The sequence below is a fragment of the Macrosteles quadrilineatus genome, unplaced genomic scaffold (genome assembly GCF_028750875.1).
Source record: "Macrosteles quadrilineatus isolate MER2022 unplaced genomic scaffold, UCM_ALF_1.0 Scaffold_6__1_contigs__length_79288215, whole genome shotgun sequence".
NCBI lineage: Eukaryota > Metazoa > Arthropoda > Insecta > Hemiptera > Cicadellidae > Macrosteles > Macrosteles quadrilineatus.
The window spans coordinates 11,036,582-11,061,225 of NW_026542599.1; the positions used below are offsets into that span (position 1 = coordinate 11,036,582).

The window sequence follows — 24,644 nt, forward strand, 5'->3', positions numbered from 1 at the left end:
GCATTTGTCTATGAGGATTAATCGTTTAATGGATATAGGGCTGCTTTTCTGAAATAAAAAACCTATTTGGGTTATAAATTATGTATTAAATGGCTGGACGCAATGAACGACACTTATTTGAACAAAATAGGTTTAGCAGTGGCTTTAAGTGAATATTCAAAAACCGATTTTCAATGTATATAAAGGAAATTCCATTAAAAATCTTGGAATTGCATGAAAAGGAAAATTAAAATATTGGAAATCAATGTGTAGTAGTGCTACAAGACAATGAATATTTTTGGAGCATAAGCTAAGGTGAACCAAGTGCTGAGGAATGCGAGAAAATGTAAGTGAATGAACCAAAAGACACTTGTCAATGACATGGAATAGTGTGGAAACATGCAAATTAGTGAAAAGAAAAAAGTTATATTGAATGACAAGACATGAGGGTTATATCAAGCAAAAGCACCACAACAGTTTTGTTGGCTCAAAAGTTAGTTTTTTCAATTCCAAAATAGATAAGGGAATTTAACGTAGAATAAAATGAAACAGTCAAAAGGGATTAGTTTTGTTTAAATACGCACAACTTAGCTGACAATTAATTTAGCGTTGTCCCAAAGACCAGTAATATAAATAAATCCGGATGGTGTTTTCAGTTGAAAGAATTTATTTTGACAAAGACTAAATTTGTTTTCGCACCAAATTTAAATTGCAGGGTGTTTTTTAAAATATACAAATTAACTTGTAGTATCATAAAAAAAAAATTAGAGGGGAGTTACAAAGAATCTTGTTATGAAGACTCATTCAATGGTACTAATGCATTAATCCATCAAATTCATTATCATATTGAAGAATGAACATTGGCTACAGCTTTGTACATCTATTCTGAATAGTGACTGAAACTTGAAAAAAATTTGTATCTGATCACGGTATAAACAATATTCGTATTACAACAGTTTTTTTGCTGCTTCCAATTTCAACACACACACACACCCATGCAATGGTTCAGTTGAAGCAAATGCAACCATTTAATCAATGTTGAAGTAATTCGGGGTTTTAAGGTTATCAATGCTGGTTATTCAATCTTTACACAGACAAATTTCCAATCAGAAATCAATTAGGCCTAATCTGTACATCTAATTGAGGTTAACTCGGTTTAGAAGTTAAAACACACAACAGGACACATGTGTCTAATGAAATGATGCAAATATCTGTATACGCAAAAGTCGTAAAATGCCTGATCTAAATGTGTAGCTTGCTAAATCCTTTCACCTGATATGTCACCACCTAAGCACAATTCTTTTTGTGCCACTTCTCTGGGTAAACGAGCGTGAATTCTTTTGAGTTGTTCTTTAGAGGTCACAATTGAAACTGAATTTAAATCTTCCATAAACAGAATTGTCTCATGGACAAGGTGACTTTTCCTTTGACCCAAAAAGTATTTAATCGTCCATCAATCAGACCTGTCAATGGAACACAGCAAATTAATTAACGCCAGGTACTTCTGCTGTGTATATAGTCGTTAATATTCAGTCCTAACGACAAATTTATATGACTAACAAAACATCGACAAAGTGTTATAATCGCAAACATGATTCAATCAAAATGGTTGAAGATTGTGCCTGACATATGCTAGTGAACATATGTTTAATGACATCAATGATTAATTCGTAGCCAAAGTGTTGGTTCAGTAATGAAATAATTGGTTCACTGACATTAATGAGAGCGGTCTATCAAAAGTTGAGCGGTGTAAAAATTTGTTTCCTTGGCTACAAGACAGAATCTTAATCGAGGGTCTGAATTCCATCTCGTTTTCTTTCTCATTTTATGTTCCAGGCTTGATGTAAATTGAAAAGGTGTGTTAATTTAAAAGTAGCATCTTATTGGGAAAGTTGACCGAACAGGTGTATGGTTTGCAACAAACCTGAACAGTGTATATTAAATTTATGATTTACTTTTGTCCTTACTGTGTGTGAGCAACTGGTAAACCGGGGTTTGATCTTTTTTGTGTTCATTAGATGAAAAAGTAAATAAAAATAAAATGAATTTTTAACCAGAAAGTACTTTTCCACGGTTGGAGTAGGCTGTCATATTTTGGTCTTTGGGAGATTGATTAAAATTGGCAAAAACAAAGGTAAATTTTTCAGAGTTGCAATGTTAAAAAATAATGTTTTATTTTATATTTTGTAACTTAAAGAATTGTACAAAACACAACACTTTTAAACTTAGTGATTTATTAGGTAACAAAACAAATAACTATTCGTCCTATCAGACTTATTGAAAAGTTGAGATATTCTCTTTAAACTTCCAGTAATCTAATTCAAAAAAAGTAAATCTACAAAGCTGTACCAATATATAATTTAAGCGATTGTTTATCAGTTGTTTAAGAGATGGAGATCTGAGATATAACTGACAATATAAAAATGAATGCTTTGAAACTGTCAATAATTACATAAACCGTAAATTTCTCATCTGAGATTTGTTGATTATTTGGCTTATGCGATTTTCAATACTTCAGATTCAAGTAACTACAAAATCAGCTAAAAGACAACTACATATGTCGATGTACTTCAATCCCCAAGGTTAAAAAATAATATACTGTTCAACAATCAATGTTGGATATTCTGGGTCTATAAAAAGTGTAGGTAATGAAGTGACAGGAAAAATACAAAGTTAAAACTCAACCCTTTTATTTCAAAAGTGACTAAAAAACTTCAATGGAGAATTTAGAGAAAACACATCACAAAAGTAAAATGTGTGTGAAAAAGTTATGGTCTTGCGTTGATTTCCACCACTATGTTTATCAAGATTAGTTGTGTTTGAGGTTTTTGAAAGATTGACATAAAATACCTAAAGGATAAGACAAAGATTTTGACACGTGTCAGACAAAAAGTAAAAAAATTTGAGAATGAAGAATTTTGGTGTAACATACAACTTCCTGTCAAATTGGAAGACAACTTTTATTTCCTCAATGTTGCTAAAAGTGGATGACTTGCAGACTCTTTGGTCATCAAGATAACAGTTTGAACTCTGTGACTGGCAAACAGTTGAATTCCACATCTCTAAAAGTCATATTGAGGACTACACACACCATGCTGACCTCCAGTTCATTGAGGAAGGGCAGTTGATACAGTTCAACATAGTACTGGCCGGCTATGATTCATAATTTGTTAATTGGTAAAAAGTTGAAGTACTGTTGATCAAGTGCAAGATGAAGTTGACATGGTTCAAGATGTTGCAGCTGCATAAGACCAAAAGGGTGCGCAGAGCTGAAGGACCGGTAAGAAAATAGGTGAGGACTTCATCGACAACATTTTTACTTATGATGAAACTTTGGGTTTTACCATTGTATGGTTCACAACTAACTATCCGCCATGATCAAAAAGCGAAAGGACATAACCTGTCAGGAAAGGCCCAAACAATCCACCACAGGATAGCGGATATGGCGTTGTCAGATGCTGGTGGTCAACTTGTTGGAAAAGAAGAATATAATACACAACCATAACTATGAACTATGAACCATGAGGTGAAGCTAGCCAAGGAAGAGAAATATTATGGATCTTGGAAAGGTTATGGGATATTCTGGCAAGAAAACACTTTCTCAAACTGATCAACTAACTCGTTTTACCAACAACAATATGGTCTGTACAACAAAGCGAGTACTTATCCCCTTTGATTTAGCACTTAGTGGATTCCGCTTGTTTGGTCAATTAAAAGAGGCATTACAGTGAAAGATGTTCCAGGGTAGGAGAATTGTCGAGTATGTGAATAATTACCTCAAAAACCAAGATAATTTTTCCTTAAAGATAGAAGTATTCATGTAAATGTACTGCTTTGTACAGCGGACAATAAAATCAGTAAGATCCGACAGAAGTCTCATGGCAGTTTTGTAGAGACTGCATTTTAAAAGATACTACTCTGATAAGCCTGGATCAAGGCCAAAGAGTCTACTTTTGTTAGAAATTAATTTTCTAGATTCTGAAAACCCGGGAACATTTTCTCCAAGACAATACAGTATCAGAAATGTTCCAAAATCTGTTGATACAGTAGGGTGAAAACAGACAATCCCTTTATAATAAAGACCAAGCGGAGAAAAAATCTAGATTTTGTATAAAATCATACAAAATCAGATGTAAGATGGGTATTGTCAAATGTGAAAATTTGGTCATTCCACTTAATTTTGCACTAAAATTTTATAGCTTAGAGGATCCAATAGCTTATTTAATCGAGTTTTAAATATTCAATGGCCCAACGGGTATTTATGTTTGTCTCTTTGATGCCACTGTAAATGAAAAAGTAAAGCCGTCCAGTCATAGAATACATAAATAAAATCAATTATCTATAACAAAAGAAAACCGTAACAAAATAACTCTGACATAAAAAAAAAGTTTTGGAATACAACTTGAAGAAAGAGTCGACTATCCTTCACCGACGTTTCGGCCTCAATGTAGAATGCCATCTTCAGGGCGATTTGGAAGGCTCCATCTCTCTACATCAAGGTCGAAACGTCGGTGAACTCTAAAATTCAACTACTTAATCTTACTTCAATTTTTCCTGGATTGCCTTCCACAGTCACTAGTTGTACAATCGTGGTCTTCTCTGTGGAAGTCAAATCACCCTGAAGATGGCACTTTACATCGAGACCAAAATGTCGGTCAAGAATAGTTCGATTCTGACTGCTCTGGTGGTTATCACGAGAAGATCACGATTCTACAACTAGTGACTGAGGAAGACAATCCAGGAAAACTTGAAGTAAGATTAAGTTAACTTATATTGGAGATATTGGCAATTAATGATGAAATGTATAGGTATCTAAATTTAAATGTTAAAAAATTATTAAATACAAAATGTGAAACAAATTATTATTGGCCTTCTTGAACATTAAAATTTAGTTACACATTTCATTAAGATTAAGTTGAATTTTAGGGTTCACCAAAATGGTGACAAAACTAAAAAGATGTGTTTGTTTTTTAGTGATTGGTACATAGCATTATGAAAATGATCTGGGGGAGGGGGTGCTGGTGGGTATCCTTGCACATGTTTCTGTAAGGTGAACCAAAATTAGTTGTAGAATACCTATGTCCCTGGTACTGTTAAAATAGTTGTGCCATTAAATTTACTCATATAAAGGAATCCTACATAAGGGAAAATCCTTACTTAATTGATAACAAAAATACTAAAAAAAGTGCAATAAATTAATATGAAGGAAAGGTTACGTTACCTACCTTTTTTAATAAATTGAATTCCTTAAGTTAAAAAAGTCTGTACCTAGTAAAAATATAGATTTATTAAATTGACATCAGTTATGCATGATTTTTTTTAATTTAAGACATAGATACTATTTTTTGTAAAGAGCTCTGGTAAGTATGTAGCTGTCACCAAACGCATCCCATTCAATCAATGAAAAATGTAAAAACAAAATTATCAATTGTAAAAATAAATCATTTGAAAATGTTGTATAGACTACAATTAATTATCTTTCATAAGACTGTTTGTACATATAAGTTAGTAAATTGGTTATTGAGATACTAATCAGTGTGTATCATGGAACACATACTTTAAGAAATTCAAATCAGTCATTGTAAATGCTGAGACAGACTAAAATTTTATTCAGTTACCTTTTCTATGCACTTTTCTAGATTGCTTTAATAACACCACCTATTACAATTAAATGAAATCAATTTAAATTAAAACAACTGATAATACTTGTCATCTTTGTAGGTTTTTTATAAATTAATCACTCTGGAGTTGTTAGTCCACAATTCACAGTTATTTCCATCTAATAAGTATCTTCCCCTCCTGATATTATTCCTGCATAGTGTGGTCACAGAAAACGTAGTACGTTTTCTGTGGTGTGGTCAGTGGCAAATAAAATAAATGAATGAGTGATTTTAATCCACACGTATTGCTACATAGTACAAATCTTTATGATAACTATAAGTTTTACAAACATAAAGTACCTAATTGAAAAATTTTGTTAACTTAAATGTGGAATGATTTAAATAAGAAAGAAACTCTGTTTTCAATTCTTGTAAAAATTGTTTATAACTTTATTTCAATCTGATGAAAAAAATTTAAACTTCAGACAATTATTGATTTCATTGGATTTTGAGCCCTATGAAAGAGTTATTAGATTTTGAAATGTTCTCATTAATAAGGGATCAAGATGACATTTTGTAGATTTACTGTGCTACAAGACGAGTTCGGTTTTAAACAATGGAACACCCTCAGAATTTGTTCGATAGACATTAAAATTTGATTTTCGAGTTGATCCTAAACATAAATAAAATAGGATTCTATCAGTGAAAAAATTAAAAAAGTCCGCCAAGTCTAATACAATAGTATATTACGTTACTAGTCCTGAAAATAAGTGTTTACCGGACGAGTGTGGTCGTTCCCGTGCGAGACGAAGTCGAGTACGGGATTACCATACGAGTCCGGTACACACATTTTGGACGAGTTACGTACGATAGTTTACGCCATACTACTTAATTCGTACAAATCCTTATAAATTTCCACCAACTAAAGGACCAAACATCACTAGTCATAACCTCTAAGAGAGGTTATGTTTTTGTTTATAACTAAATCATTGCCACGCAAATACAGTATAATCAGCTGATTGGTGTCCGGCAAAACTCATTGCAGAACAGTATTACGCAATGAAACCCCATTTGATTAAGCTGGTGGCAAACAGCTGTTTTCTGGACTAAATCCTTGCATGGGAAGTTCGTCAAAATAGTGTAGTGTGGCGTAAACTGTTTGTCGTCAATTTAATTGTGTAAACAAACACGTAACACTAGAACAGCTGGCTATGAAGAGAATCAGCTGTGTCTTCTATTATTGAGTGTGTGTCTGCTTTTACTTTCTTCCGCTTCGCTTTCTTTTTGTGAAAGAACAAAATATACCGTAAATTGTTAGGGTAGAGTTGAAACATCATGTTTTTGATAAATATTTTAAACAAATAAGTTACGATTAAAATAGTTATAATTGTGTGTGATTGGTTATAATTAATTTGAATCATATAGGCCTAATTCATTGTTATTTACTTTGCGAGATTTGCCAACAGTAAAGCTTTGAGGTTAATGAGGTTAGGGTTCTCTGAGTTAACTTCATTGCATTAATAATTACAATTCTCTTTTGAGATGGACTCTAAAACCATAAAAAGTTCTTTGAAACAAGCTAAGGAAGCTATTAGAAGCAATGAGATAGAAACAGCTCTAAAACTATGCAAGGTAGGCTACCTACTAAATTTATGGTTATAAGTTAGGCCTACTTAATTCAACTTGTTAGCCTATCCCAAACAGTATGAGATTTGGGAAGATAAACAATCTTTTAAATAATTTAACTGCTCTTTTTGTTAAACATCTTATGTGTTTCAGCAAAGGGAAATTTTAGATCAAGTAATTTATTTTATTAACTGGTAACTTAGGCCTACTACCTACATTCTAATGCTTCAAAACAACACATGAGCTGTCCGCAAATTAAGGCCTCTAATGAGCTCCAGTCGCAAGCTAGTTAAATCTGAGACCAATGCCGTGCTCTTTGCTTCATCTAGGCCTACCATTAGTTCTAGCCAGTTCCCAACGTTACATGGACATAACTTAAACACGACTAAACTTAGTCTTGTTGTAGCCGAAAAATGTGAGGGTAAATCGATGCTTCCGCCAAGTATAAATCACGTTATAGGATTAGGTTTCTGTAGGATGGAGCCAACCATTTTCAAAATTCCTTTGCCAGTTGACAGATTTGTATGCCAGAAAGTGTTCAGCCTAAACATAGAAATTTAGCTTGGATGTGGTTTTTAAAAGGTCGTAAGTTAAACATTTGCTCAAAGAGACTGGCAGCGCATGTTCATCAGTTTCCATCAAGATAGCGAATAAAGTTGTGAAAACTTTGCTTATGTTGATCAGTGTTTTTATCTTTGTGAGTTTACCGTTGTCTTTGGTAGACTTTTGAGACGTCCCCTACCAAATATACTTAGACAGCATAGCCTATCCTAATTCATTGACACCGCAATCCACGTTAAAAATGTCTCTAAATTTGATCACTGCCTTAAACGTGAATGATGAACTGTCAAAGCATAACATCGTGCTTGCAAACTATGTAAACCTCCGAACATTCAGATCCGTCAATTAGTTGTAGTACTGTAGTTAAATGTTAGTTAAGTGAGGATTGCTCAGTAGTAAATGTTAAATGCAAGAGGCTAGGTCTATCTTATGCTCGCTGTACGTTCTAATTCTTAGTTTGTAATTACTTAGGCCCACTATGTTAAGTTATTCTAAAATTATATGCATTTCAAATTAAGTTGTATTTACTTACTAAATACTTTTAGATTGTAAGCACTTCGCAGCTGGCTACAAGTAACTTATATTTAATAAATGTTATAGATCTTGACCAATATCTTCTGAAACTTTTCCAAACCACATCTCTTGAAATTCACTCCTATGTTAGCATACCTTTGATAATTTGGAAATAACTTAAACATAACTTTTTGGTTATAATGTGTTTTTACACTGATTACTGTAAATATATCTCAGTGCACCCAAAATACCTAAAGACACACAAAAATACCAAGATGCGTCACCCAAAGTTAATTGATTTGATTTAAAGCCTTTCAATAGGCTGCTATTATACCTGCTGTACTTCTGCAACCTAAATCTAAAGGTTGACTACTACTGTACATAACATGTATTTGATTGAAAATATATCTCAATTTATTTACTGAACATTTTAATTACCGGTACCTAACAACTAATCCCATTATAATTTACCTTGGATTGGATTAAGTTATGCTGTAGGTACTATACTGAGCTTACTGAGCTTAATCTATGTTTTAGGCGGTGCTGAAGGAAGATAGAAATAATTATCTGGGATTGGTACTATTTGGTGCGGCACTTCAAGAATCGGAGCAGAAGGACCAGGCGCCTAATGCCTACCGTAAAGCCGTTGAACTCTCCCCAGAGCAGCCTTTGGCTTGGCAAGGATTGGCAAACTTTTACGAGAAAGAAGACAGCAATAAAAATGCAGAATATTTAGCACCTGTATATAAGCAATTGCTACAATTGGAGAGGTAAAACTTGTAAACAGTTGTTAACTTAAATATGCGCAGGAACATAGTTTTATTTCATGTAAAGTTGTGCTTTAGAATAGGTTTATTTTTTAGGAATAGGCCTAGGGTGTTTAAGACTGTTTAATTTTTTTTAAAGATGTTTTTAGCAATATATTTAAATAATTTGAGTAGGCTAATTGTTCCATTAAATAGCCTTAACCCATTAGCACCGACTTACGAGCGGTCTGGCCGCCGCAGGCCCAAAATCCGACTTAGGAGCTCAGCTTGTTTAATTTAATTGTTTAACATTTATTTTACTTTTACAATGTTTATAAAACCTTGCTTCTTGTTTTGCATATTTTTAATAATTTATTTTTGGGAATAACAAAGGTTGTTGTGTTTCCATAGAACACAGATATCACCCAAAATCAGCTGTGGTAAGGTAAAACAAACAATATTTATTCTATGACATTTACTTATAAAACAAACAACTGTTTGTTTTTCCTACGTAGGGAATCAATTGAACTTTATGATAACTAGCTCTTTTCCACAGGCTTCACCCCGTTTGACTTCATAAGTAGCCTAATAAAACTATTGATTGGTTTTGTTAAGCTGAAATAAACAAAACTGAATCCAGTAATACAAACAAATCAAATCGCATCTCATTTTAATAAGGTAGGCCTAACTAGGCCTAACTGAAGGAAAACAAACAAATAAATACTGCTGAGGTATTTTTAACATAGTTCCCTTTAGAAAGGAATTACGACCTTAAAGTGCAATTTATGAAATAATGGATTGTGTAAGGTTTCTTGTCATGGCGAACATTTTAAGTATAAGGTGTAATTGGGGGTGTGACTTTTAGTTTTCTAAAAAGTCCATGGGTACTTTGGGATTTATATATGGATAGTGTCATTTGGTATCTGGATTAATCTTGGAATTTTTGGAATAAATTTTAATTTAAATAACTTATTTTTTATATTTTATAATTTAAATTTGTTATAGCCTAATTTTTATTTTAATTTTTTTAATTTTACACTTTGATTATCCAATTAACATTTTTTGGTAGACAATTTTATTCTGAACAAAATGGCAAATAATGATTTAATTATTACCTAAGGTTTTCTTTCTGTAACAATTAGAGTGAAGGTCTACAAATTCTGTAAAATTAATTGCTGACCGAGGGCACTGCAGGAAGCACATTAATTCCTCCCCCAATGGGTTAATGGGATAATGGGCTGCTTATATGCTTCTGAATGATGTTTTTCAACCTGAAAAAATTTTAACTTTTAAAAATTCTGGATTGTTTTGTTTGTTAGTTAGAAAAATAAATATAGATTATTTGGTTGTTGTTACAGTTCAGTCAGAACGTAGTCCATCACAGCCTTTGTGATCATGTTACCACGTATATTAAAATAGATTCAAAAAATCCACAGAGTTTAGGCCTACATATTTGTTTTGCATTTAGTCCTCAAAACACATTGTCTATACTAGTTTTGTACTAATTTGTAAATTTATTTCAGCGATTCTGCGAAATGGTTTGACATAGTTAACAAACTGCAAGGTATTGTAAACAAATTTTCTAGTGATGATTTCATGGTAGAAATGGTAGCGGAGTACAAAAAGGTTGAAGATAACAACAAGTCTGAAGCTATTCGTAAAGTTATTTTACAATATTTGTCATATGTTTATGACATACCGGAAAAATATAGCAGTTTGGTAAGTTTAAACTCAGATAAATTTGGGTTTTAACTAGGCCTAACCTTGACTTGATCTAGCTCCAAAGCATTATAGCAATCAAATTATGATTTTAGTCCTAAGGAGAGTGTTTTACTAATAGTTGGCTTGTAAAAGTTAAATGAAGATTTAAAACAGGGATTTAACACGTTGGCTACCGAGCATCGCATATATGCGATGCCGCGATCATTGCCAAGGACCGAGGTATACAATTTAATCTTACACATATACTGGCTGTCACTTGGTCAACAGTACACGCAGACCACGGGCAAAAGCTTGAAACAGTGATCATTTACTTTCTAATACTCTGCAATCTTGTTTGTTAATAATAATATTCCATTTTTAAAATATTTTTGATAACATTTTGTAATGTCGGATATTTGAGACACCCAGTCTATAGCGAAGACAATAGCCTAGTGAAAATTATTATATTTTTCTTGAAATAGCTCAAGCGCCGCATGAGTTATATGCGACAGTTCATTTTTGTTTATGTTTTTGGTGAAAGTAAGTAAAAAAAACAGACTTTTTAAGAACAGGTTATAAATGAACAAATATAAAAGCTACATGGGATAATGCAGCATACATACACTAGCCGTCGCATATATGTGTCGGCAGTCTATGGCTAGAAACCAGCCATTGCATATGTGCGTCCCTGGTCCATATGAATGAAAAATTTGGTACTATTGCGATAGCGAACTGGAACTTGTTAACTATGGTACAGGTAGTTTTTGCCATATGCGATGCTAGTGGCGGTTCCAAGGGGGGGGGAAGCTAAAGCGGGGGAGATTGATATTGGGGGTTGGGGTAATGGATACTGGAAAAATAAATGTAAACATACATTTTGTTCTGAAACGTAACTGAGGTTTTTTGATACAGTTTTAGACTAAAAATGGCTTTGTAAAGTCACCAAACAGCTTTAAAAATACTGAATCCTTCAGGGAAGGTCCCCTGTACCAACCTCTTTTCTTGGGGAGTGTGTGACACCCCATGTTAGCCAGAACGGATCTACCATGATAGCTAAGTTTTCATTCGGTTGTACCTCAAGTTTAACTCAATCAAATGGTTTTTCAGTACGAAGAATTCTTCACCCAGTCACCATCAGAATTAGACAGCAATCAACGTCAATTGTATATTAAACTGTTGTACAACCAAAACAAATACCAAGAGCTTTTAGCATTCGCTGAGAATATATCCAATACTTGTGACGATGCGAGAGTCATAGAATTGATTTGCAGAGTTTGCTCAGAACAATTTGTTGAAAACCGAAGCGATGTTGTTGAGTGGTGCAAAAAATTGCTTCAGTATGTTACCAAGCTCGTAGAACTTGAGAAGGACAATGTCTATGCGCTCATGGCTCAAGGAACCTACCATATGGCCCAGAATGCTTTTCTAGAAGCGAGGGATTGTCTTCAACAATGTAAGAAATATTTTACCATTTATATTTGTCTAAAACCAAATGTTAAACCTAAATGTTTTTTACTGATTGCTGCATAAATCGTGATGAGTAGTAATAAAGTATACAAAAGTCTATTTAGTTCGATTTATTAGGAATCAGAGATACAATGTTTTACTCTTAATTTGTACAACGTGTTAAAAGTAAAGTCTGGGTAGCCGAGTGGTTATTGTGCTCATCTTCAAATCTGAAAGTTGCTGGGTTCGATTCCAAGCGAGATTGTTTTGAGACCCACATGCCATTTGTCATTGGTGTATGAATCACAATTATAATTGTTGATAAATCCTCACTGTTTGCTCGTTAGTTTTTTCATTTCATTAAATTAAAAATATTAATTTAGTCATTCGTAAACAAAGGAAAATAATTCAATAATTTACTTAATTTTGACTCGTCTACTGTCAATACTGTAGTTGGCATCAGATGTTTACTGATTAACCCTGCCCTGATACCTGTACTTTCACCTCATAGTAATAATATAATAAAAATTCTGTATAGAACAACATTTTTAATAATTTTTCTCTGTTGATTTGTAACTTTCTTTATTCATTTACATAAAATTGCTGCCAAAACTGACACACCTTAAAAGCTATCTTAAGCGTTGTCTACAAATATAGAAAACATAAAAGTGTCTAGGCCTACAGGTCTATCGAATTAAGGAGAATTTTCTCTGTTTGGAAAAAATTTCCCTTGAAACCCATTTTATGATTTTTGTTTTACCCAAATAACCTGCAAAAACTGTTGTACAACACACTTTTGAGACAGAAGAATTTATTGTCTGTTTCCTGTACAAAAAGAAATGATGAATTTTTGTCACAGCAACTATTATTGATGCTGTTAGCGGACAGTTCAGTAATGTAGATCCTTAAAACAGCTGATCAATGTTCCTAACGTGTGAAATGATTTAATACCTTTTTCTCAGATGTGTCTGCTAACCCCAGCGCGTACCACGCAGTAGTCCTACTTGCAGAGGCCTACACACAGCTGTTGTGTAGAGACAAAGCGATGCAATATGTGAAAATGTCCGTAGAACTACGGCCTGAACACCCTGCGGCTCTGGGGGTCCTGGCCAAGGTCCTGTCTACGTCCGAGAGAGAGAAGGACTGGCCTAGAGCTGTCACTCTTGCATCACAGGTAATCGTTGTTGGTCAATGCTGTTTTTGTTGTGTTGGTCATTGTTGTTGTCGTTGTGATCTTTGTTTGCTCACAGAGTGTCAAGACTATACGGAGATTGTTTCCTGGTGTGAAACATTACCAAACATATCCTTGGAACCACTTAGGAGTATAGCCCATTTGATTGTGGATAAAATTATACATCTTTAATACTTCCCTTAACTTTGAAATGGCGACCAGACCATACGAATGTAGGTATTTTAAGCCTGAATGGAGATGAGTGTAGGATGAAAATCGCGATCTTGTAGTCTTGATAGTGACTAAGGCTGAGATATTCCTTAATTAATAGCCCATACAGCCAATGGCAACTAAGGGACCTACAGTTTATAGTGGAATCAAAACCACATTTTTGCCTTGTAATTAATAAATTGGTCTATTTTTTCCCAGGAGTTCTATGGGCAGTGGCCACCCTGAAAATTAAACTGACAGAGTAATAGAGACGATAGACGAAAAAAGAATGTATTAATGTTTAAAAATAGAAAGTTTTAATAAATAATATTTTGTTTCTCTGTTCTTGAAGGCTATCCAATGTGACACTAGAGTCATAACCTTTTGTACATCTATGTAGTCAGTTTGACAAACTCGTGCTTAAAGGTTTGCTTTTGCTAATCCTACCAAACGGTGAATTCTGCAAAAGAATACTTCACAAAAAATTAAACCACTCCCAGCTATTTTTAACGAGTATGTTGTTCTTTATCCAACTGTACACAAAATTATGAAAAGTTTGACTTGTCTCAAGGTGCTGAAGAACCACCAATCACCTCTAGCAGCTGAAGCACTGTGTGAGACTCATCTGAGACTGAAGCAGTGGTCTGATCTGTCGTCTGCTGTGACACACCTGTCACACGCACCTGGGTTGGCAGCACTGTACCAGCTGGAGACCCAGGTGGAGGGGGGTGATCTGCTACCCTTACTGTTAGACAACACTCCTGACTGTCCCGAGGCTTGGTACCGCCTGGGCTGTCTACACCAGAACAAGGGAGACTTGCAACTGGCTTGCACCGCGTTTCTCAAGGTGATTTGAATTATAGTTGTGATTTGAAAACCAAGACTCGAGATTCAAGATTCAAAAAGTCTTTATTCAATACAAATTTGTATACATGAATATTACAACTCATATTTATTTAAGCAATGAATTGTTTGAATTTAAAGAGAAAAGTGGAACCTCAATTAAAAGGGGGGACATTTTAATCACCACCTCAAAAAATGTATTACACTATTCTTACTGATGATTTTTGGCACACTAAATGCTTGAAATAAAATACTATATTATACTCCGTTTACAAAATTTATGCGGTTTTTAGGGGAAGTTCCCCCACCACTTTTTTAGCGAATTTTCCTATGGGGAAGTAGCTATTACCATAAATGGCAGGGTAAGACCTAGGCCCGGGACCGATATACTTTTTCACTTTGATGTCCCTAGAGGCCAAAAACTTAAAATCCATTACTGGTAAATGGAAATTCGCTTAGTCTGCAGGTTTAATAATTAATTTAATAAATTTTGTGAACAGAGTATAGTATGTATACTGTACATGAAGTCTGTAGTAGGCTACTCTGCAATACTTATTTCCAAAATTATTACAATCTTCAAAATTGTAGTACCTTGTAAAGGAAATTTATATTCAGTTACTACCCGTCTCTCCAGTCCCACAAGAAACCATTTGTGGAGGTGTTTCTATAATAATTTAAAGTTAATTTACGGTAAATTTCATTGAATTATTAGAGCAAGCAAAATTTATTTTTAAGATTTTTTTTTAAGAAATATTGTAGGGTGATTATTTTATATTTAAATTCCAAGTTTTTTTTTTTTGTTTCTTTGATCACTAAATATTGTCTCAAACTGTTTAGTTGTTTGTTGAATTACTATACACTTTGATAATACTTCAGCTTTAGGCAGGTACAACTTTCCTTTGATATACATAATTTATATTTAAGACTTGCACCAAATGTAGTAAAAAATCAAATAAAATAAACCTTATTTATTTGGAATATTCATACACGAGTGTCATAAAATACAAGTGGAAATCAAAAAACAACAATTAAACTACATTATTATTGACATACACATATTGAAAAGTAAAGTAAGTAAAGTAAGTAAGTCAGCTTGAAAAAAAAATCAGGTGTTGAAAAATCAAGGACTAAATTAAATAATAACTACGCACCTTGAAGGCTTCAACATGAATAAACTAAATTAAAAGTAACTTTGTTCCAATATTTGCAAAATCCGTTACTACCTGGTATTAATAAAAACAGCTGTTGAATTTTTCAGTGTGCCAAGCTCGCCCCCCATTGGTACACCGCATATCTGCAGCTGGGCCATATATATGCTCAAGACACTACGATGATGGACAAGGCGAGGCGATGCTATCAACGTGCTCTTGTGCTCAACCCTGCTCATGTACCGACTCAACGAGCCCTCAGTGATGCCTACAGGGCGCTTGGGGATGCGGTGAGTTACGCCACTTTGGATTATCCTTACACAAACTTTTTACTTTATTATTTAGTGAAGCTAAAAAGACAAACAGACGACACAACAAACTAAATTAAATAATCTAAGGACAGTAAGAGTAAATTTTTTTTTTAAGAGGTTGGCGGCCTCTTTTATCCTTGCATTTGCCCGTCCACATAGACTAACTGCCCGTGCGTTTAACGTATCCAGCAAAGCAAGGGGTGAGCCGGTACAGTACAAAGGTGAACTGTACTGATAAAATGTTTTCGGCAGTGACCAGGATCCGAACTCACGACATCGCTGCCTTGGGCCCGAAGTCTGTGATGCTACCGACTGAGCCACCGACTCACCCATTCAAACAAAGAAATAAAACTATGGTCAGACTGGAAGAAAACATACTGGGAGCAGTAACAGAATACAAGATTACAAATAGTGCCCATTAAAATAACTTGAGTGGTCCAATGTTGGCCATGAAATGAAAATAATAATATTATTCATAGAAAAATGTATTATTTCTGTGTTCAGTAGAGTGTGTTGGTTACAGAAGAGCAACCTAGAGCTGCTACAGAGTGTGTGTCAGACAGGAGAAGGTCGCTGGGCTTGGCCTAGACTAGGACTGCAACACTCAGACCTTGGAGACACAACCGCTGCCATTAGCTGTCTGAGGACTGCTCTCAAGTCAGATCCTGACGACAGGTGAGATACGCTGTTGTTTCACAGGGTAGGTAATTGTGATCTGCATGTGCCACACTTTTTTACTTTGGGTTAGGTCGAAAACGGCCAACTTGAGATTTACTCACCAGTTACTGTAAAACCTCTATTAACCGTCACCTGCAGGACCGGGAGCGTGAAGGTTAAGTGAATAGACGGAAACAGAAATCCCGCTATTAACCTGTATAATAAGTTGATTTGGTACTTTGTTAAAGGGAACATTCATTATTATCGATGATTTTTTCGATATATCGATATTTTTGTTTTCCGATCCATTACAAATTGACAACAACTAACTACTGATCTTGTTTAGGCTAAAACAGTCTATCATATGGATTAAGAAATAAAACTTTTCTAAGCTAACCGTTTGATAACAGAAAAGGCAAGTTAAACACGGAATTTTTAAATGTTACAGCAAGTTTGGTTAGTTATGTTAGGTTATTTTTTTAGGACAGTTTCATTTTATTATTGTTTGTTGATACTGAACAATATTTATCGTAGTTGTCAGCTGATATGTTTCAATTTGTTAATATCGATATATCAAGAAAAAAACTATCGATAATAATGAATGTTCCCTTTAACAGGAAAGTACCGTTGATTTTAAATGGTTTTGGAAGAAATTAAACCCTGGACAGTCATGTTTAATCACAATGGTGCATACACTTTTCTTCTGTGCTGTACACGGCGCACGGCGTCAATTACGACTCATCAAGTACTGTAGCAGTGTGTCAAATGATAGAGAGTGACAGTTGAAAAGTTGACGGTTGATTGAGGTTCTACTGTACTTAGTGTTACGCTGAAGAATAAAATCAAAATACTCTCTCAAAAACAACTTGATCTTAGTTGAAAATTTACAAAAAAATGTTTAGTATGCTAAAAAGTGTAATAACTATTTTTGACAAAAACTCTTAGGCTACTTAAAAACTTATCTGTAGCTCAAACTGTTTCACCATCACAAAATTGGTACTAACCAACAGTTGTCAGCAATGAAGCAGTAACAATTAATTGATACACAGGGCAATTCTTGTACGACTCCAATGTACCTGGACACTTGTTATAGCTATTAACTGTTGTTTTACACAAACAAACATGTCTGTTAATGCCTTTTAATCTACATGCTCACTTACAGTCATCTGTGGGAGGCGCTGGCAGACGCATACCTAGCTAGAGGTGCCAACGGATCAGCCCTCAAGTCCTACCAAAGGGTCCTGGACTTACGACCAGGGGCATTCTATCCTGCTTTGAAAATTGCCACCATCAAACAAGTAAGTGTATACAAACTATCTTAAAGAGATGATGGTTCTAAAGTTGTGTTATTTCATAATGAAGCATTTATGGTTTGTGAAATATTTCTTGTGAAACAATTTATGTTTCTCCGTACGTTCAAGTCCTGCAAAGTCAGCACCTGAAAACCCGGTTGACCTGTCCAGAATTCTTGGCAAACGCTGAAAGAATTTTACGTCAGTTTCACAGAACCTTAAACCAGTGTTTTTATGACTTTTTAGACGAGGCTAATGGCGAACTACTACACCCTTAAGCTTGATTACAGTAGAACCTCGGTTATCCAGTGTAATGGGGGGGAGGGAGACCACGGATAACTGAACCCACGGTTAATCCAACATGACATAAAACACGCTTAAAATGCTGAAAACTATATAAATGGCCGTTAATGTGATAATTTGCATTTTATTACATCATGAAAATACAATTAGTAGGCTTTTGCGGAATCATGATATGTCAAGTTAATGACCTTGTAACAAAAACTGTAACGTTTAAAATCACAGCTTACTCAAAATTTTACTCCAACAAAAAAAAATGTTCAACACTGTACAGTAACCCAATAAATCACGTAAAGAACAGATTAATAGAAGTTCTAGTACTTACTATTAATTACTGCTACATGCTGTTTTAAGACAGAAGAATGACGTAATGTTGATAAAAACATTATATGACTCATAAACGAGTATAAAACCATAGTACTTAACGATAATAATAACAGTCGTAAAATTAGATTAAGATAACAATGACATAAAAACATTGCTTACTCTTTCTCTTTGTTATTCTATTCTTTCATGGGTTTCTTTTCATAACACACATTCAACAACTTGTCATGGAAACCAAAGGCTACAAAAGTTGCCATGGTTACGAAACACCCAACCACAAACTGTTGTGACATAGCAAACATAGACTTTTAGATGATTGTCAGTGCAAGTGGATATCTTGACCTTGAAGCTATTGACGGCTATTTCTTTGTTTAGCTTCAATTTATTTTTGTCAAATGAACTGTTGCTTCAAAAGCAATAAAACTGTATATAAAATGGTTGGAAATAGTTATATTGAGCATTTCAACATATTAGACTAAAGAAACACAATTTATAATATTTACTTTGTATTTTTGAGGTTATGTAACAAATTAAAGAGGCATCTACATTGACCACGGTTGATCCGCCGCCCGGTTCATCCGCCGCCCGGATCATCCGCCCCCGGTTAATCGAGGTTCTACTGTAGTTACATAGTATATTGTCTGCAATTTGGCCCTAGTAATATTAGCGAAAAAAATACTGAAGAACGTTTCACCACCAGAGAACCTGATAACCGAAGCACCACTCAGTAGACTGGTAACAATTTTTTCAGCAATGGATTTTCTTCTTTAACAAGTTGAATTTATGTTAATGGTATTGTAAATGTATTATCTATACGCGGTAAATGGAAGGAAAATGTACTATACAATGTCTCAACTTTTGACATGTTGTCTTTTCCCAACAACCTGGCACCTGAAGTTTGTGGGACTGTACTGTACATGAAAAATGTTAATAGAAAATTTGTTCTTCATACGTGCAACCTGAAGAGAAAAGTTCTGGAAGTAAAATGGTTGAAAAAATTTAAAATTATAACCAAAATGAGGTCAATGGTAGTTATTGGTGGTTTTGTATGCCTATGAAGAAGGTAGGGATGGTCAAGTCTCGAAATTTCGGGAAATTTTCGGGAAATTTTCAATCTCGTTACACGAGACGAGATTACTTTTTGGCCGAGATTTTTATCGAGACAAGAATAAAAAAAAAAAAAAAAAAAAAAAAAAAAAAATTAAAAACGCCTGCAGAAAGTCAATGCAATACCCGCAATACAGGAGCGTGTTGTAGTTGCGTTTCCTTTTCGAAGGCGTTCTTATTTAATTAATTCTTTTAATGTAAATATTACTTTAATTCTTTTAATGTAAATATTACTTTCATTATTTTAATAATATTACTTAAATAACATTTGAGAAGTTTTGTTAAGTGTAAGCAGTGTGAGGAATGTTTTATTACTATAAAAAAGTCAAAACAAGTAACTATTTTATAAAAATTAATATTGCTTTTATTTTATGATTTATTTTATTTTAGGATAAGTTGAAATCTATCCTAACTGATATCACCATGTTTCCTAATCGTAGGCATTTTTAATAAGTTAGGCGTGATTAATAAAAAAATGTTATGCTGATGTTATTTAATAAAAGATTGTAAATATTCTTGCCTATTATCATTATTTTAGTATTTAAACAGTCATCTAACAATGTTACAAAATCAGGTAAAAATTTTGAACATGCATTTCCCGTTGTGTATGATTAGAGAAATCTCGTCTCGATCTCGTCTCGAAATTTTATGAGAAATAAAAAATCTTGTCTCGTCTCGTCTCGAACTAAAAATCCAATCTCGTCCATCCCTAGAAGAAGGCTTTTTAAATGAACAATTGGACTGTGTTTGTAGTGATTGTTGAATTGTGTTCAAAATTAATTGACTTAACACACTCACTCCCACGTGATGAGAGACGTTATATACAGAGGAGTGTGCCGGCTGGGACTGAACCTGTTAACACACTCACTCCCGCGTGATGAGAGACGTTATATACAGAGGAGTGTGCCGGCTGGGACTGAACCTGTTAACCAACAAACTAATATACGAATGGAGTATTTATTTTGTCTTACCTATTTTCAGATAACAGATCTACCGCATGAAAGTCTACTAGAGTTCCGAGAGTTGGTGAGGGAGAGACCCACCTCTATCTTGGCGTTGAAGGGTCTCTGTGACACGTGTTTGTGTTTAGCCAAGGACTTCCTGCGTCAGAGACTGCTAGGACTGGCTAGAGATAGGCTGCAAGAAGGTCTGGACGCCATGGGAAGGTAATAGGAATAGTGTTGGGACATGTAACGGCGTTACAGATATAATTTGTTTTAAAAAGTCAAATTGTGTGATTGATAAGTAATGCAAATTAAATTAATTCTACAAAAATTATTGTTTGATAGTTGGAAAATAAATTTGGTTGGTATTATGACTTGTGTTGACTTAAGTGAAAGTAAATTACTAACACCTAAGGTTTTACTGTTACAATAATTATCTTTTATTTTACTGAAGTACACACACAACATTTTTACTCAAACATAACTTATTCAACAATTCTCATTACAATAAAAACAATCCTAACTATTTACACATGATCAGCTGTTACCAACATAAATTAAATTAAATACAGAACAAGTAACAGCAAACATATTATATAAAAATAAAATTACATTCAACACCTTCCCTTAATTTTAATTTTATGTAAGAAACAAAAAAATAAATATCTCGATTATCGTCTTCTGTTCAAGATTTTGGATAGTTGATCAAAGCTTTGCTAAATTGATGAAACTTAACATTGTTCAAGGGTTTTGTAAACATATCCGCAACATTCTCAGATGTAGAAACAAAAGAAATGTTTATTTTACCTTGCCTTACATTTTCAGTCAAAAAATGGTAGCGAACATCAATGTGTTTGCTTCGCTTATTAAAAATTCCATTTTTACAAAGCTTAATAGCACTTTGATTGTCCATGTTTAGGTTTGTTTCAACATTAGTTCCACTCAACTCTTGCAAGAAAGTTTTTAAATATAACACTTCTTTGACACATTCCGCCGCTGCAATGTATTCTGCTTCAGTGCTGGACAAAGCTACAATCGGTTGTCTTCTTGTACACCAGCTTATTGGGTCTTCTCCATACATTATGACAAATCCAGTAGTACTTCTTCTTGTATGCTTGCAATTTGCATAGTCTGCGTCACAATATACATTTAGGCAATTTTCTCCTGATGCTGAAAATAATATTCCTGCGTCTTGAGTACTTTTAATATATCTTAAGGTTCGTTTGACATTTACAACATCTTCATTGCTTGGATTCTCAACACGTCTACTTTCTAATCCCACAGCAAGTGTAAGATCAGGTCTGGTTTTATTGGATAAGTACAGCAAACTTCCTACAACTTCTCTGTAAGGATAATCTTTTGTCAGGCAGCTTACTTCTTCATCAGGTTTGCTCGTTTTCACTGGACAAATGGGAGTGTCTACAGGTTTACAATCTATCATTCCATATTTTTCGAGAATTCTGTTTGAATAGTTCTTTTGTGTTAACAATATCCCTTCCCTTGAATATAAAATTTCCATTCCAAGAAAGTTTGATGGGTTTTCGTCTGTTTTTGTTTTAAAATCTCTAGACAGCTCGTTCAAAAGTTTCTTCATCTCTCTTTCATCTGAACCAGCAAGAATTCCATCATCAACAAATATAGCAAGATGAATACTGCCATTTGTAAAAACACAACGGTCAGGCTGAGTTTGTTTTAAGCCATATTTTAGTAAGCAGTTTGTAAACAACTGGTTCCATTTAAATGGAGCTTGTTTAAGTCCATATAAAGTCTTTCTTAATTTCAAAACTTTATCTTTATGATCAAACCCTTCAGGTACACACATATAAATTTCTTCATCTAAATTTCCATATAGAAAAGCAGTTTTAACATCAAATTGCATTAGTTTGAGATTTTGTTTGGCAGCTAATGAAAATAACAAACGTAAAGTTGAATTACTTACAACTGGGCTGTAGGTTTCTTCAAAGTCTATACCTTTTTCTTGGGTAAAGCCTCTTACAACTAGTCTCGCTTTGTATTTTCCGTTATCCTTTCTTGTTAATACCCACTTGTTACTTAGGATCTTCTTGTTTAGTGCTTGCTTTTTGTCAACCACTTCCCACGTTTCATTCTCAATTAGGGAGTTTTTCTCATCCTCAATTGCTTGTAGCCAATTTTTTTTATCTGGTCCTTTGATTGCTTCTTCATATGTTAACAACACAAACTCTTTATATCTTTCAGGTAGTTTAGTTTTTCTCCTTAGTTTGATGCTTTGTGTAGTATCAGTATTACTTAAACTTGGCTGTTCTTCATTGATTTCATTTTTGTCTGAAACCAACTCAAACTCTACTTCATTATTACTTATCTCACTTAGATTATCTGCACTCTCAATATCTTCATTTTCATTTTCGTCTTCTTTCTGGTCATTTTCATTTTTGTCTTCTTTCTTATCATTTTCATTTTTGTCTCCTTTCTGGTCATTCTCTGTTGTATTTTCAGAGAAAGTAACCTCACCACCATTATTAGTTATTGCAGAAACAGACAACAAGTTTTCACTGAGTTCAGGAACATATAGCACATTATTCAGGATACATTCTTTGAATTTTACAGTTCCACTCGTTGAAGCTAACATGGTTTGATTTTTCTTAGCAACATATATTTCAGAAGAAATATTTTGTTTATTACTTAACAAATCTGCACAATTTTTTATATGTGAAGATGTGCCTGAATCAACAACCCATTCAGATACAAAGTTTACAGTCCCACTATTACCCCGAACATTTTGTCCATCATCATACGACAAAAATGACACAGTTTTACTAGCGACATTTAGGTTCTGGCTTTTTCTAAAGTAACAATTTTTTTCATTATGATTTGACTTTTTACATATATTACAAAATAAATTTGGCTTTACATTTCTTTTTTCAAACTTGTTAACAAATTTTTTTACATTTCCACAGGTGTTTGCTAGATGACCAACAGCATTGCATTTAAAACATCGCCTTTCATTATCAGAGTTAGCCCAATTGTGTGTAGGTTTCTTGCAGTATTTTGCTTTATGGCCTGGAATTTTACAGTTGTGACAAACAACTTGGAATGCAAGATTTTTCTCTAGGCTTACCTCCTTTAACTCACTTCTTGACTCTTCTGCTAACAGTCTCGCTGTTAGATTTGCCAATGTCTTTTCTTCATTGGGCATTGATTCCCAGGCAGTTACAAAATACTTAAATCTATCTGGCAGACTGACAAGAATTTTTTATATTATCATTTTTTCATCAATATCTTGTTTTAAAGTTTTTAGTCTGTGTGCTATGTTTTCAATTCTACTTGTGTGAGAACTTATATCAGAATTAGGCTCATACCTGAGGTTAAAGAATTCTTGTAATAACGAGTACTTCTGCTGCTCTGAGTCTCTTTCATAAATATAACACAGCTTCAAAAACATTTCTCTTGAGTTTTCACAGTTAATGATATGTAACATCGGTCCCTTCTCAATAGAACTAACTATACACTTCTGAGCCTTGGCATCTCTTTTAATCCAATCAGCCTTCTTCTTTCCATCGCCCATATCTTCAAGTTTCTCAGAACCATCAACAATACTCATCAAATCACTGGATTGAAATATTATTTTAATCTGAAATTTCCACAATGGAAAAGTTTCAACTCCTTTGAGTTTTTCTACGAAATCATCTTCTTTTACTGATGCCATTGTTAGTCTTACTTTTACTTTTTCACTCACCTTCACTACACTTTAACTCTTGGGGTTTTACTAGAAGATTACTTCTTGTTTTTACAGTTATGGTTGAATTAATGAATTTTTCTGGGCCCATAACCTGTTGACTTAAGTGAAAGTAAATTACTAACACCTAAGGTTTTACTGTTACAATAATTATCTTTTATTTTACTGAAGTACACACACAACATTTTTACTCAAACATAACTTATTCAACAATTCTCATTACAATAAAAACAATCCTAACTATTTACACATGATCAGCTGTTACCAACATAAATTAAATTAAATACAGAACAAGTAACAGCAAACATATTATATAAAAATAAAATTACATTCAACAACTTGAACTAATACTAATAAGATAGCCTATGTAAGAGGGAGCTGCCTCTTACACCTTCTATGTGATATGAACTATTGATGCCAACTGCATGATACAGTCCTCACCCTGCCGTC

The 24,644-nt window shown here is 33.9% G+C and overlaps 1 protein-coding gene across 1 annotated transcript in view; it reads left to right on the plus strand.

Annotated features, from left to right (window-relative positions):
* Window positions 1-6,891: 6,891 nt before the first annotated feature.
* The window catches only part of LOC128996400 (tetratricopeptide repeat protein 37-like), a 30,492-nt gene continuing 12,739 nt past the window's right edge, over window positions 6,892-24,644 (plus strand). The window contains exons 1-10 of the mRNA XM_054421711.1: window positions 6,892-7,211; window positions 8,817-9,049; window positions 10,549-10,744; window positions 11,834-12,179; window positions 13,135-13,346; window positions 14,125-14,400; window positions 15,655-15,834; window positions 16,379-16,530; window positions 17,675-17,810; window positions 20,517-20,701. Of these exons, the coding sequence (XP_054277686.1) occupies window positions 7,122-7,211; window positions 8,817-9,049; window positions 10,549-10,744; window positions 11,834-12,179; window positions 13,135-13,346; window positions 14,125-14,400; window positions 15,655-15,834; window positions 16,379-16,530; window positions 17,675-17,810; window positions 20,517-20,701 (2,006 nt within the window). The 5' untranslated portion in view covers window positions 6,892-7,121. The remainder of the gene's footprint in view (window positions 7,212-8,816; window positions 9,050-10,548; window positions 10,745-11,833; window positions 12,180-13,134; window positions 13,347-14,124; window positions 14,401-15,654; window positions 15,835-16,378; window positions 16,531-17,674; window positions 17,811-20,516; window positions 20,702-24,644) is intronic.